At 46.8% G+C, this 12500-nt stretch overlaps 3 protein-coding genes across 7 annotated transcripts in view; 2 read left to right on the forward strand and 1 right to left on the reverse strand.

Moving 5' to 3' along the window:
• LOC126575012 (pleiotropic regulator 1) overlaps positions 1 to 844 on the reverse strand; it is a 1662-nt gene extending 818 nt beyond the window's left edge. Inside the window, exons 1-3 of the mRNA XM_050235487.1 lie at positions 654 to 844; positions 444 to 580; positions 1 to 376 (exon numbers count right to left, since the gene is read on the reverse strand). The exon at positions 1 to 376 is cut by the window's left edge and continues 818 nt beyond it. Of these exons, the coding sequence (XP_050091444.1) occupies positions 1 to 376; positions 444 to 580; positions 654 to 766 (626 nt within the window). The 5' untranslated portion in view covers positions 767 to 844. The remainder of the gene's footprint in view (positions 377 to 443; positions 581 to 653) is intronic.
• Positions 845 to 938: 94 nt separating this feature from the next.
• Positions 939 to 5334, forward strand: LOC126576420 (gamma-soluble NSF attachment protein). 3 transcript variants are annotated; one of them, XM_050237685.1, is made up of 7 exons: positions 939 to 1275; positions 1351 to 1418; positions 1492 to 1802; positions 1876 to 2151; positions 2218 to 2412; positions 2482 to 2565; positions 4800 to 5334. In XM_050237685.1, the coding sequence occupies exons 1-6, from the start codon at positions 1223 to 1225 to the stop codon at positions 2539 to 2541; spliced, it is 963 nt and encodes a 320-aa protein (XP_050093642.1). In that variant the 5' UTR covers positions 939 to 1222; the 3' UTR covers positions 2542 to 2565; positions 4800 to 5334. The 3 variants fall into 3 exon arrangements, with proteins under 3 accessions (XP_050093642.1, XP_050093643.1, XP_050093641.1); XM_050237686.1 differs by lacking the exon at positions 4800 to 5334 and adding an exon at positions 2653 to 4654; XM_050237684.1 differs by lacking the exon at positions 4800 to 5334 and having other exon boundaries at positions 2482 to 4654.
• A 565-nt stretch (positions 5335 to 5899) lies between these two features.
• Positions 5900 to 12500, forward strand: part of LOC126574749 (AT-rich interactive domain-containing protein 1A) — a 14850-nt gene continuing 8249 nt past the window's right edge. For 2 of the 3 annotated variants that reach the window (XM_050235095.1, XM_050235097.1), the window contains exon 1: positions 5900 to 5992. The gene's annotated coding sequence lies outside the window, so the exon portion shown is untranslated. Of the gene's footprint in view, positions 5993 to 6156; positions 6199 to 12500 lie in introns of those variants that run through there. The other variant, XM_050235096.1, reaches the window with a different exon arrangement.

Consider the following 12500-nt stretch of genomic DNA (forward strand, 5'->3'; position numbering starts at 1 on the left):
AGATACGGATGGCGGGGACTTACGGCAAGCCCACGAACCGTACTGACGTGCCCCGTTAACGACAGTTTCAGCTTTCCGCTAGCCAGGTCCCATATTTTGATCACCCGATCGGCAGCACCCGTTGCGAACCATTCGTTTCCGGGTTCGACTGCCACGCACCGAACCCATCCCAAGTGGCCGGCGATAACGCGGCAAAGTTTCCACGGAGCGTGCCATTTCGGCTTCGGAATGGTTGGCGCCTTCTTCGGCAGTATTTGCACGGCATTTGAGGTGTTCTGGGAGGCAGGTGTGGCCGCTGGGACTAGCGCGTTTGATTGCGGGTTGGCACCATCCGTGGGTCCAGCTTCCGATTCGCCTCCGGCTGTTATAGCTAGAACTAAGAGAACAGAAGAAGATGGTTAGTTTGCCGCGTTCCTTTCGTGGATGCTTTCGTTTCATCTTACCACCATCCTTAACTCCCGGGGGACCGTCGACCCGTTCGCTTTCGCCTCTTTTCACCGCTAACGCTTTGGCTTTGGCAGTACGGTCGAACACCAATCCGTAGGTATCCCTCGCTTTAATAGAGTACTTTAGCTTCTCCCTAAACAAACGAAACGCATAAGCGCGAAAGTGTAAAACGGGGGATTCTGCCGTTGGTTCCGGATGCTACTCACAGGCTTTCGTCGACCTCTGGAAGGAAGCTTTGATTGGCGACGAAAAAATCGTGGGTACGCTTGAGTGAACGAAACACCAATGTGTGCACGGAATGACGCTGGACTTCCTCCATATCGTGGCAGAGAGGTTTTCAGACAATTTTACGGGCTTAAGCAAATTATTCACCGCTTTTTCATAGACCGGCACGCACCAAACAAACGAGATGTAAACAAACCCAGCAGGACTGTAGGACAGTCGCCAAGTGTTATACAAGGCGTGTGAGCTGTCAAGTGGCTGAAAAAAAACTCCCTCCCTCACTTTTTCACAAATTCGTGTTTCTGCTCGGCCGTACAAAATTGTGGCTCTTTTTGTGTTTTGTCTTTGGGAATCCCTTCAACAGACTCAGCCCACTTCGTGCTACTTATCGTTGGATTGGTAAAAGAAAGAAACTGCGTGCAGGATCAGCTTGGGGACAGTTTTGTGACTCACGCAGTACACGCAACATACACGGGCGTGTTTTTAATCTGCAGAAAAGTGAGAAACACCCCGAATTCCAGCCCATTCTCCGCTGATTCTACTGAAAACCGCAATGTCTAGCAAGATCGAAGAGGCCCAGGAACATATCCGCCAAGCGGAGAAATGGTAAGCTATTCGTGGCCAGTTTGTCTCCGGTGGTCGCTAATTGGTCCCTTTTGTACACAAAAACCCATCACTTAGCCTGAAAACGTCGCTGTTAAAGTGGAGACCAGATTTTGATAACGCAGCCGAGGAGTACAATAAAGCAGGTGAGTTGTTGGTGGTGTGTTTTAAGTTTGAACAACTAACCTTGAACGCGTTCTGCATGTTTGTCTCTTTCAGCAACCTGCTTTCGAAACGCTAAATCGCTGGACCAATGTCGGGATTGTTTGATGAAGGCTTCCGACTGCCATCGGCAGAACCGTGCCTTGTTCCACGCGGCAAAGTGCATCGATCAGGCTATACTGATATGCAAAGACATGAACAGCCTCGGCGATATCCGGAAGTTGGCGGAAAGGGCCTGCAATCTGTACCAGCAGCACGGTTCACCCGAATCTGGTGCAACCGTGCTCGATAAGGCGGCAAAGATACTGGAGCAATCGCATCCGGAAGACGCGCTGCAGCTGTACAAGCAAGCCGTGGATGTTGTTACGGTCCGTTGCTAACACTCCAAATCGCTGGTTTGCTCCTTCTTAGACTCATAGCATCCTTTGCTCTTGATTGCAGATCGAAGATTCGACGAGGCAGGGCGCAGAGTATGCCAGCAAGGTCGCCCGGATCATGGTGAAGCTGGGTATGTACGATCAGGCAGCGGATGCCATTAGGCGTGAGATCGGCCTGCATCAGCAGGTAGGTTCGGATGGTGCAATCGGTCGTCTAGCCGTGGCGCTTGTGCTCGTGCAACTCGCCCGCGGTGACTATGTGGCGGCCGAAAAGGCGTTCAAAGAGTGGGGTAATTGCTGCGATGCCGCCGAGGTTCAAACGCTGGAATCGTTGCTGCAGGTTCGTATCACATACCGTCATTGTATCTTCCATGAAACGGCCAGCTAAAGGTCTCGCTATCAACAGGCGTACGATGATGAGGATCCCGAGCTGGCTCAGCGGGCCCTCTCGTCTCCTTTCATCCGTCACATGGACGTGGAGTATTCCCGGTTGGCACGAGATTTACCCCTGCCGAAGGGTATGGCGATTGCCCCGAAAGCGAATGTAATCGAAAATGCGGCCGCTTCGTACGTTTCACCCAACAGTGGCGGAACAAGCGATGTAAGTACCACGTTGTTATGTCATCGTGCATTTCGATTTTTAATAATATCCAATTTCCCTTTTGCAAAGACTTCAAAACCAACCGCTGGTCCTGCTGACGAAGACGATGATGAAGGAGGCCTGTGTTAGTCTGTACGCCCTAAAGTGACAATGGTTTGTGCAATGGAGAGTGTACTCCTATAGAGCGTTAAAAGTTGTGTGATAAAATCGCTTTTATTAACATTATCCTTATATTATTAGTGCGAGTAAGAAGTGGTATTTCGAGTTTACTTGGCGATCGCTCCCGCTAGGATGCCTGTCTGCATCTCCTGCTATTTCGCAAACATTCACCCTAAAGGCACTTGATCAGCGTTGTTGCAAAGATTGTTGGTATACAGTTTTGCGTTACATTTGTTCTGCGAAGAAATTTGTCTGCCTCCTTTTTTTTAGGTATTGAACTGATTATTACTGTCCTGGTGCTTTAGTTGTATGACTAGTCAGTTAACTCTATTTATGTACAGATTACCATCCAAATGGTAACCTGAATAGATCGCAGTCTTATTCTCAGTACAAATAGGTCATTCATTGTATGGGCATTTAGTGTAAAATGTTTGAACTTCCTTCTACGCCGCGAGTTCGCTCAAGCTATTGAAATATCTAGTTGTTAGACGTGGAGATGGATAAGAATTGGAAACAGTAAAACAAAAGTACTGTGAGTGAATGTGACAGCCGATCTATATCCACGATTAACTATCTTAATAAGTAATTGCTTCAAATGAACTTTCAATAATACTGAGCGCGTCAAACATTGGAGCAATTGGAGCTTTTTCTCTATAAAAAAGGATCACATAAAAACAGTCACAATAGCCACAGAATTCAAACAAGCAAAGCAAACATTAAACTATAAACTTTACTCGCCAAGAGCAACGAACCCATAAGCAAAGCATACAACTCTAGAACATCCTTCTAAAGATAACTGCAATGAATAATTGTGTGAAGCCTATTAGCCGCCGGTCTAACTACATCTGCCGATCCCTCCAACTTTCTCTGCCTCTAGATCCTCTTCTTCACCATCTTGTCCCATGATCGATGATGTTATCAATTATAAATAGATAGAAAGGATAACGACAATGCATGTAGCCGAGATGAAAATCTAATATTGTTATCAATCAAACTGTTGTAGATTGCGATATTTCAACCAAACACAAAAAACACGATTCCCTTAGAAAAATAACACGACAGGGAAAACGAATCAAACGGTGGGACAGTAAAGCAGATGGAAATAGAAAAGAGTGAGCTAATGAGTGAGCAAGTTGGCTGGTACACGATTCAGGAAGTGCTTGGTTAAGAGCATGTTTTGCGAGGAATCGAAACTGAAAGTATCAGAGTGTTTCCGGATCAGACGTAAGAAAAGGATGCTTAACTGCAGCTATTATAAGATTGTTGAAGGGCAGATAAGCTTGTACAGTATATACATATATAGACAACAGACGGGCATATAGGACAAGGGTATACATATTACACCTTATTCACTTGATGCCATTTATCTGATATTTTGTTCACTCAAAAGTAGTAATAGTTGATGATTTAGTTTACAGCGGATATTGACAAAACAAACCGTTGCTTTGACTGCATACAATTCTGATATATGTTGACGATTCTTATATAGTCTCGCTGATACGTTTTCCAAAATAAGAAAGAAAGCTGTGTGACAGAAACGTGTTAACAGTGAACAAGGACATGAAAAACCTGTTTCGTATTTTTTACCCAACATGCAAGCACACTGTGAACAGAACGGCTGGAGACATGGTAATAAGACGCAGAATTGTGAAGCAAGTAGTGAGTGAAGAAGGCACACTATAGGCAGCTTCCTATTCGATTACTTAGCATCTTATGAAAATCCCACTGACACGATTACATTTCAATGATTGCGGTGCAATTTTACGAATTGCAAAGTTCTAACCGATTGGGTGGGAGGTGGAAATAAAACAATGCATTCTTGGCGTTTTACCGTCTGGCAGACAGTTGGACTAGTGCGTTGCCACAGAGTCAGGAATTATGAGAGCCGTCAGCAAGGGATTAGACGAGGGAAATGATACCAAACTTCAAATGTTATAAAAATTTGATCGTACCATAGCGTTTAAGAACATAGAAACAAGACAATTCCGCTCCAGATAGAATGCACTTCACGGTGGCACCGACGGAGAGCATGGGCACCAGAGTGAATAAATGCCGAAGTTGCGCGCGTAACGCTGTTCATCGATTGACGTGTGTCGAAAAGGTGTTTTCTTTCATCCTTTCTTTCTATTGAGAAATTAGGAATATCAATATAGATCCCTATATAAATGTTCCATACCTGTCGCCTAGTCCTAATCCTGGATTATGCTCTTTTTTTAATCGTCTTTAAGATTCATCATGAATTCTGCCATCTGAGTGTAACCCCACATGCTCACGAAGCTAATCAAGCCATATCCAAAAGACGCTCATAGAATAAGCAGCCATCGAATCGAAAGCCAGCTCTATGACCTTCCCGCTCGGACAAGAAGGAGTTCGTTCTATCCCACATGAGACGTACTCACATGAATGCGAATGATGAATTCGAGCTAATGACAAAAAGATTCCCAACGGCTGTTCCATGATCATCAACCGAGACTCTGAGCATGAGGCTCGCGAACGTGCGGGTAAGGGCAGGAAATGGGCTTGACCGGCTCAACGTTGCCAAAACGAAGCGGAGGGATTTATGGGCAAAGACGCCTGGAAGGTGTAGAAGAAGAAACGTAAAGCCGAACAGTGATAATCATGGATGAAGGAACCGCGCCTGTATGGACCAGATAATCATTGAGGCTACGATGTTCTGATCTGATCACCAATACACAGTGCACTCTGCTCAACGCAGTGGGAAGCTGTAGTCAAAGTCGATTGTAGAAATGCACTTCAATTGTTGCGCTGTATTTTTGTTTGCTTGATAACATAGAACAGTTTGTGAAAATAAAAAAAAACGCCATAACTTTGAAACATTATGTTACAGTTCAAAATAATTACACGAAGCTGCCTAAACTGAGAGCAACAATAGTTCACAAACACTTTTCGCCGATCGTATCATCCGCAGTAACGATGCAGGTGATCCCAAAACATAGTCAACCCTTGCATAATGTCCAACATGCCGGGGGAGAGCCTGGCTGCCAGCTTACCGCAGAGAGAAGGGTGATCAATTACAAGAAGGATATGTGAGAAATTGAATGAAAACGATCAACAAAACACGAGAGAGGCCACCATTCAAAGGCCGTATGAATCGGGTCGGTGCGGGCGCACGATCTTGCTCACGAGCGCGTGAAGGATCGGAGCATGGCATGGGCGCACACGTGTGTGTGCGTGGAAGCACTGCAAAAGAAGCCCGACGATCTGGCGAGAGATCATGAGGTAGAGAAGGGTTTGTTCGAAAAACCAGTTTTCAGTTTCATGAGTGCGGGTCTGCGATCGGTTCGTGATCGCGTTTGGTGCGTCGTGTTCAGTGCTGCTTCATCAACATACGGCGCGTCGCGGTGCAGCAAAAGGAGGCTGTCTCTGCCTCCGCTTCGATCGGAAAGGAAAAGGCAACAAGGTTAGGCCACACCGCCGTGTTCGACGGAAGTTTTACTCTAGATTTAAGCTGAAGTAGTCATTAAAAAACAGCACAAGTTTTTGGATCATTCGTCGGTTTCCTCCGGGCAGGTGCTAACTCGGGCTCGAGTGACTTAGTGATGCGGATCGGTGCGATCTAGTTCCCACGCAATCCGCGCCAAGAATGGCCGTGAAGCTGTGAAGAAGGTGTGTTTGCAAATTTTCGCTCGAAATTGTCGTCCATGCGAGGTGTAGAATGGTCCCTCGCGGATGTGCGTATTCGAATATAGATGTTTGCACCGGTGTAATCTTATGCTGTGCGACGTTATGAAAAAGGTTATTCACTCAACATGCGACAGGAGTGCGAGTTTGTGTGTTCGGAGATTCGGATTCTGGACGCGCAGCGAAGAGTACGTGATCTAGATGCAATCAATTAATTAAGCGAAGATAGTCCGCGAAGCAAACGGAGCAAGGGAGCAATTTTATGTGGTCTCGCTCCCATGTTGACGAGTTAGCGTCTCTGCGACCAGAGAGTGGACGCCATAAGCAGATCTCGTTATAACACGAAACCGCCCGATGTTTGTATGGCTTCAGTGTTGCCCGAGAAAAGAAAGATCATCGGATGGCCGCCAGTGTTCTCCCTGTTCCCGTCTCCTCTTCAGCGCATCCTGTGCCGGTATATGTGATGCGGCATCGTTTTCCGTTAGGCCTAGATGGGCGGATGACGACGGATGGTGTCCATAAAGTTGGAATTCGTTGTTGTTTGAATAGCCAAAGTGGCTAGAAGGAAACGTGCAAAGGAAAACAAAAGCCATCACTCCCCAGCACCCATCTTATGTTCGGTGTATATTCTTCAGCCCATCTTCCCTTCAGTACCCGGATTTTTACGGGTTCTACCTGCGCCGCTGACAACTGTGACGACGATGGCGAGTTGCGTCGTCTATGCTGTGGGCTCGGTAGTGTCTGCTTCGAATTCTTTCCGAAAATGGTGCCAGAAAGAATGTGGAAAGTGCTGTGAACCGTAACCAGCGCCCGAACTACGGCAGTGATCTTTGTGCTTCGTGATGGTCAATCGTAGGGAATGGTAGGGACGACGATTCTGCGGAAAAGAGTGCGCAGGGGGTGTTTAGATCCTTTCGGAAAGGACCCTTGGGATCCGTACGTGATGGATCCGTTTTGATCGCCTGCAGTGTAATGTTCAATACATTCCCGCCATTCTATTGATGGTGCGCACATGTTTTCGCCACACATGCAAGGGAGCCGTGAAGAAATTGTTACTTGACGAGACAAACATAATTCTGGGAAAGATACAGAAAGCAAACGCACATAAAGTATTATGAAGTGTTTAAGCAGAAGACCCATGTAACATTAATGAGGCTTTGCAGATAATCCCTATAACGATGAATGAACTGAACATGTGTTCTACGTTCCGCTCCTAATCATTAATTTTCCCACAGCCACTTGACGAACTTGATTGTAGTAACAGAGCGTTTCAAAATGGTAAAAAAGGGAAGGATAATGGAAGGCTTATCAGCTATCTACCCTACGATATCTGGTTTCACTTCCAGACTTCAGACTGTGATCGCCTTGGCTCCACCAAATGGATCAGGGACATCTGGTTTGCCTAAACTCTCTCCCTCTCTCCAGATGCATAAAGATCCCTTTCATGGTAATAAACATTATGTTTCCATTAACAGCTCGTTATGTCGGGGGTTTCACAAGTGTTTTTCTTGATAATATCCTCGGGAAAATGGTCTGGCAAAATTCAGTTTTCCATTCCATTCGCTCGAGGATCAAGATTGAGCTGGCCGTAAAAAGGCGCTGAGAACGTTACCGCGATAAGGGATACCATTTTAACCAAGGATTCACCCTAAAGCCATCGCTTTCGGGCGATAATCGTTGCCAATTGGTTCGTGTTCGTGCGAACTTTCCTTTTCGATTGGCGCAAAAAATACTGCACCAGGAACAGCAGTAATAGAGGGCTATATACTGCCACCGTTGTTTCATTCCTACCATAATTGGTTATGGTAGTACAGCCCTGGCTGCTGGGCCCTTAGCCCATGCCCCTGCTTCTTATCTCTGCTCTTCTGTTATGCCTCTAATGATCATCATTAAACATGCGATCGTTCGTTCCGCCGCCGGTGTCATTAGGGCTGGAATTAAATGGTGGTTTCTGGTGTTGCTGGGGAGTGGAAATAAAAACAGAAAAAAAACGGCAAGAAAGAACCACAAATTGGCCACAACAACCAGCCGCTCGAGTGCACAATTGTTGGTTTTGTACATTGTTTGACGTAGGGGCAATCTTCGCTGCTGGCTGTTTCTGTTGCTTCTTGTTGCTCAGAACGCACCACAGAACAGTGCAACTCGGCGGACAGTTGCATTCCATGCCCATAGAGATACACCCTGTTCTCACCTTTTATCGGGCCAGGACGATTGTGGCAATTGTCGCAATTATAAATTTTCCCTTTTTTATTTTTATTAAATTCCTCAACTGAAGAGGGAGACGAGAGAATTCAGGTTCCAGCCGGTAGTATCGGGTATCGGGCCTTGCCCGTCCACCAGTAACGGAGCCTTACGTAACCACGAGGCTCAGGAACGGAACGTCGTGAAATAATTACGGGCAGCGCACCATCATAATGAGCCTTCGGTATCAGCGATAAGAGGGCAAACGGCGATGGGATGCGACGCCAAACAACAAGCACGGAAACGTGTGTATCGCGGGGAATGAAATGTGTTCGGGATTACATATTCTCAGCGCACGATGGAACGAGGTTCCCCAGCTCTCTCTCTCTCTCTCTAGCTACCGTGGTGTGCCGGTAGGTTTCTTGACGATCTCGACATGCCCGGCCAAAAACGGGTTCGACGCTGCTCTTGTTGCGGTCTGCCGGCTTGCCTGCCTGGCTGCTTGGTTGGTGTGCCTCCTCCCAGACGAACTCACCGTCGTCATCGCACCGATGCACATGGCGATCCGTGCGGTGCACCGTTTGCGTTGCGTGGCTGCAATATTACCGCAAGCAAAGCGGGTCGAAAGGGGAAGAAATCTTTGTTGCGGTTAACCTACTACTCTGCCGGCAGAGCGAGTCTGAGGGGTCCGTATTATGCTTCATTTAAATATGAAAATAATGCAAAAGTATGACGACGAGTTGCCGCTGCTGCTGCTGCTGCTACACCCGTCTGCTGCTTGCTTCGATGCAGAAAGTCATCATGCCCCAGCGACCGCCCCACCGGTTGCATAGCAGCGTGACGGCGTGTGCGTAGTTCATTTTTGCACGTTTTGAAGTGCACTCAAGTAGCGAAGATTGTCCGGACTATGCGTTCGCAGTCCTCATGGGCTGCAGCATAGAGGCAAAGCAATTGTGGATAGCATAACTATGGCCACTGATTTACGGTGGGCACATCCAATGTGCGGTAGTGGAGGAGGTTTTGTGCAGAACGCATCGGTCCCCGCGATGCCAAACGGGGACAAGCAAACAGCAGGGCCAGCGGCACCAGCGGGAGGAACACGTCGTTCTCTTCTCGTCGTCACCATCATCATCATCATCATCAACAACAACGTGTACAAAGATGACAGGGCGATGATCGTGTTCGTGACGGAGACCCGGTCCCTTTTCCTGTTCTTGATCGATGGCATCGGCTGCCGCCTGCTAGTGGTGGGGAGTGCGACTGGTGGAGGTGGTGGTACGGTAAATTATATCAACAAACATAAGCGAACCCCGCAGCCGTCGCCCAGTCCGAGAGGCATTGGCCGCGCTCGGTAGCATCTTGCTACTTGATCTAAATCACGAGCAGCAGTACCGCCTTGGCGCGGCTTATTGGACTGCATAATCATTAGAATGCCGAACAGGCTGCAAATATGCTACTGGTTGCTCCACTGCGAGCCCTGAGGCGGTGCAGAGGTTAGTAAATTGTAAAAAAAAAACAAAACGAATCGAGGCTAATTTCCGGCCAAGGAGCGAAACATCGCGAAAGGAAGAAGCATATAAATTTGAAAGCAAAACGAGCATACACGAGTTGAAGAGGAGCGAGGGGTAGGGTAGGAACGTTTGGGGTGTGATGGACTTGTTCCGAACGGTCGCTGCTCTGGGACGTTTTCACACGGTCAGCGGTGCAACATAACGGGTCGTCCGCAGGAGTGAGCTTCTTGGTGATGCTGACGAATTGCGCCGTTTTGTTCTGTTCCGTGTCATCGAGCCATCGGTCGTCGTTCAAATACGGGCGGGTAGAACGAAAAGTATCATACCAGGTACAATTCGATTGCTTTTTTGCAACAAGAAGCTGTATTCTGGACGCCTAACGGACTTGAATTCATGCAATAAATCATAAAACATTTACTTTTGTATAAGGTTAAGAGAAAATTTGCGAAAAATCTCAAACACTCCTTACTGCTTCGTGAATATTATTTCAAGCCATCCGTTGAATTGTTGTGCACGGTGTCCTTACGCAGGTTCGAAGGTGAACGGCAAATATCGGAATGGCGATCTCTGGCATGAAGAGAAAGTCACATTCTTCTCCTTTCAACATTTCTGAATGCGGTGAGAAGATTTTCTGCGCCACCGTTCGTCCGTTTGTCCGATGAGAATATTGTCACGCTCTGCATTATCGCCTGGGACAGGTGCAACGGTGTTGCATAAGCCAGCATCCACGATGCAATGCTGACGACCGAAAGCTTATTTCGAAATGCTTAAAATTAAGGAATGCGTCGTTGCATCGAAATGATGCGATGCGGTCTCGCATCCTCTCCAAGCGCGGGGCTTTCACTCTTGTGCTTCTTGAGGCGCGAAGGAAGGGCAACGTTCGAATCTACTTTCCACGGGGATTCCGCGGCTGCGGCCTAGGAAGCACCAGAAGAAGATGGAGGAAAAAAATCGGCCGGATGATGGTAATTTTTGGCAGGTTGAGCTGACATCGATCATTGACCGTGTATCTCTTCTTCTGTGAGTTTGCCGCTCTGTCGAATCTGTTCGAAGCGCATTCGAACAAAGAGCCCTCACCGCATAATTATGGGGGAACCGTGGTGATCGGTTCGTGAATAAGGCGGCGAAGAGAAAAAACCGCCTCGCCGATACAGCTCAATAAAACATGTTCACTAGGAAGAGGGACCATCCCCCTTTAACGTCATCACTTGAACCGTGCCTTATACTTAACATGGCGAGAGGACGGAACGGATTTCCAAAAAAAAAAAAAAAGAGAAGCCAACAAGCCAGTGGCTCCTACTGGCATTCAATAGACGAACCGGGTTCTGGCCATAGTTCGCCTTAATGTTCAATTTACCGTGGGTGAGAATGTGAAGGATGCGGTCATGCTTTTGATCTTTCCCTCGTTTCCCTCGCCTTTTGCCGTCGTGGTTCCCGGCGGTTCATAAAGTCAAACCTGGCGCGACGGTAGATTCACATCGCGTGGAAGCCTCTCTACCTGTCCTGTGCCCTGTGGACACCCATGGCGAAAAGCAACAAATCAATACGCACCATTAAGTGGCGGGGTTTGTTCGGCAGGAACAAGCATTCCCGTATAAGATTGGGAAGGTGTGCATACCCTAAGATGCTTTAGGGGAAGTAGGAGAGACATGTATTTCCCTTTTTACTGCCAACATGCAGGTAAAAGTGTCATGTTACGCACTTTCTTTCGATCGCAAGATTGCTGCCTCTCGACAAATGGATATCCTGATCCCAGAACAGAAAACCACAAAATACAGTTGGGAGAAGGACAATGGCATGTGTGATCGCAAAGATCACACTAGCAGTGCAATGTTGCCTTTCTTTGTGGTCTCTCAATTTAAAACAAATACGATTAATTTAAAAAAAATCAATATTCCTGAGTAATTTTAGTGTGTATTTTGTTGTTTGTAGAGATCAATCATGAAATTATCTTGCATACATTATAACAGCATGCAAACAAGCATAAATGCAAGAGTAATTTGTTCAATTTTTATCAACTGTGCAGCTTTAAGTTTTAAAATTGTTCAACATTTATTTGAACGACCCAGAAGATGTCGGAAGGCATTTATTCAAAAAGTACCTAAATTTGGGTCTATCATTAGATTGTTATAACAGTAAACCGAGATCCATAAGCTATTTGAAAGATGCCAAAGGGAGTGCCTATCGATGGAAATCGATGATTTCGTTTTCGGTAGTAATGTTGATTGTTGAATAAGTAAAGAAACCAGGGTGAAGCCCGCTATGAGTCATTGTAACAGCCCCATTTCATTCATACCCTTTAACCTTCGCCTAAACGATGAAAACGAAAGGTCCACGGACGGATCGGACGCCGGAACCAGGTCATACACTAACCCCCAATCCGTCTCGTCACGCTTTTCCACGGTGCCCTTCCCAGGCTGTCGCGCTTTCGTGGACTCTTTCGAACGCGATCCTCATCCACTTCTAGCCAGGTCATGCTACCGCCGACCTGTCGGTAGCTTGGTGATCGTTTAGAGGGAAAAAGAGAGAGAGAGAGAGAGAGTGAGCGAGTTTAATGAAAGATTTTAATTTCATGCTTTGTTTGTTTTACCATCG

This window comes from Anopheles aquasalis, chromosome 3, assembly GCF_943734665.1.
Source record: "Anopheles aquasalis chromosome 3, idAnoAquaMG_Q_19, whole genome shotgun sequence".
NCBI classification, from domain to species: domain Eukaryota; kingdom Metazoa; phylum Arthropoda; class Insecta; order Diptera; family Culicidae; genus Anopheles; species Anopheles aquasalis.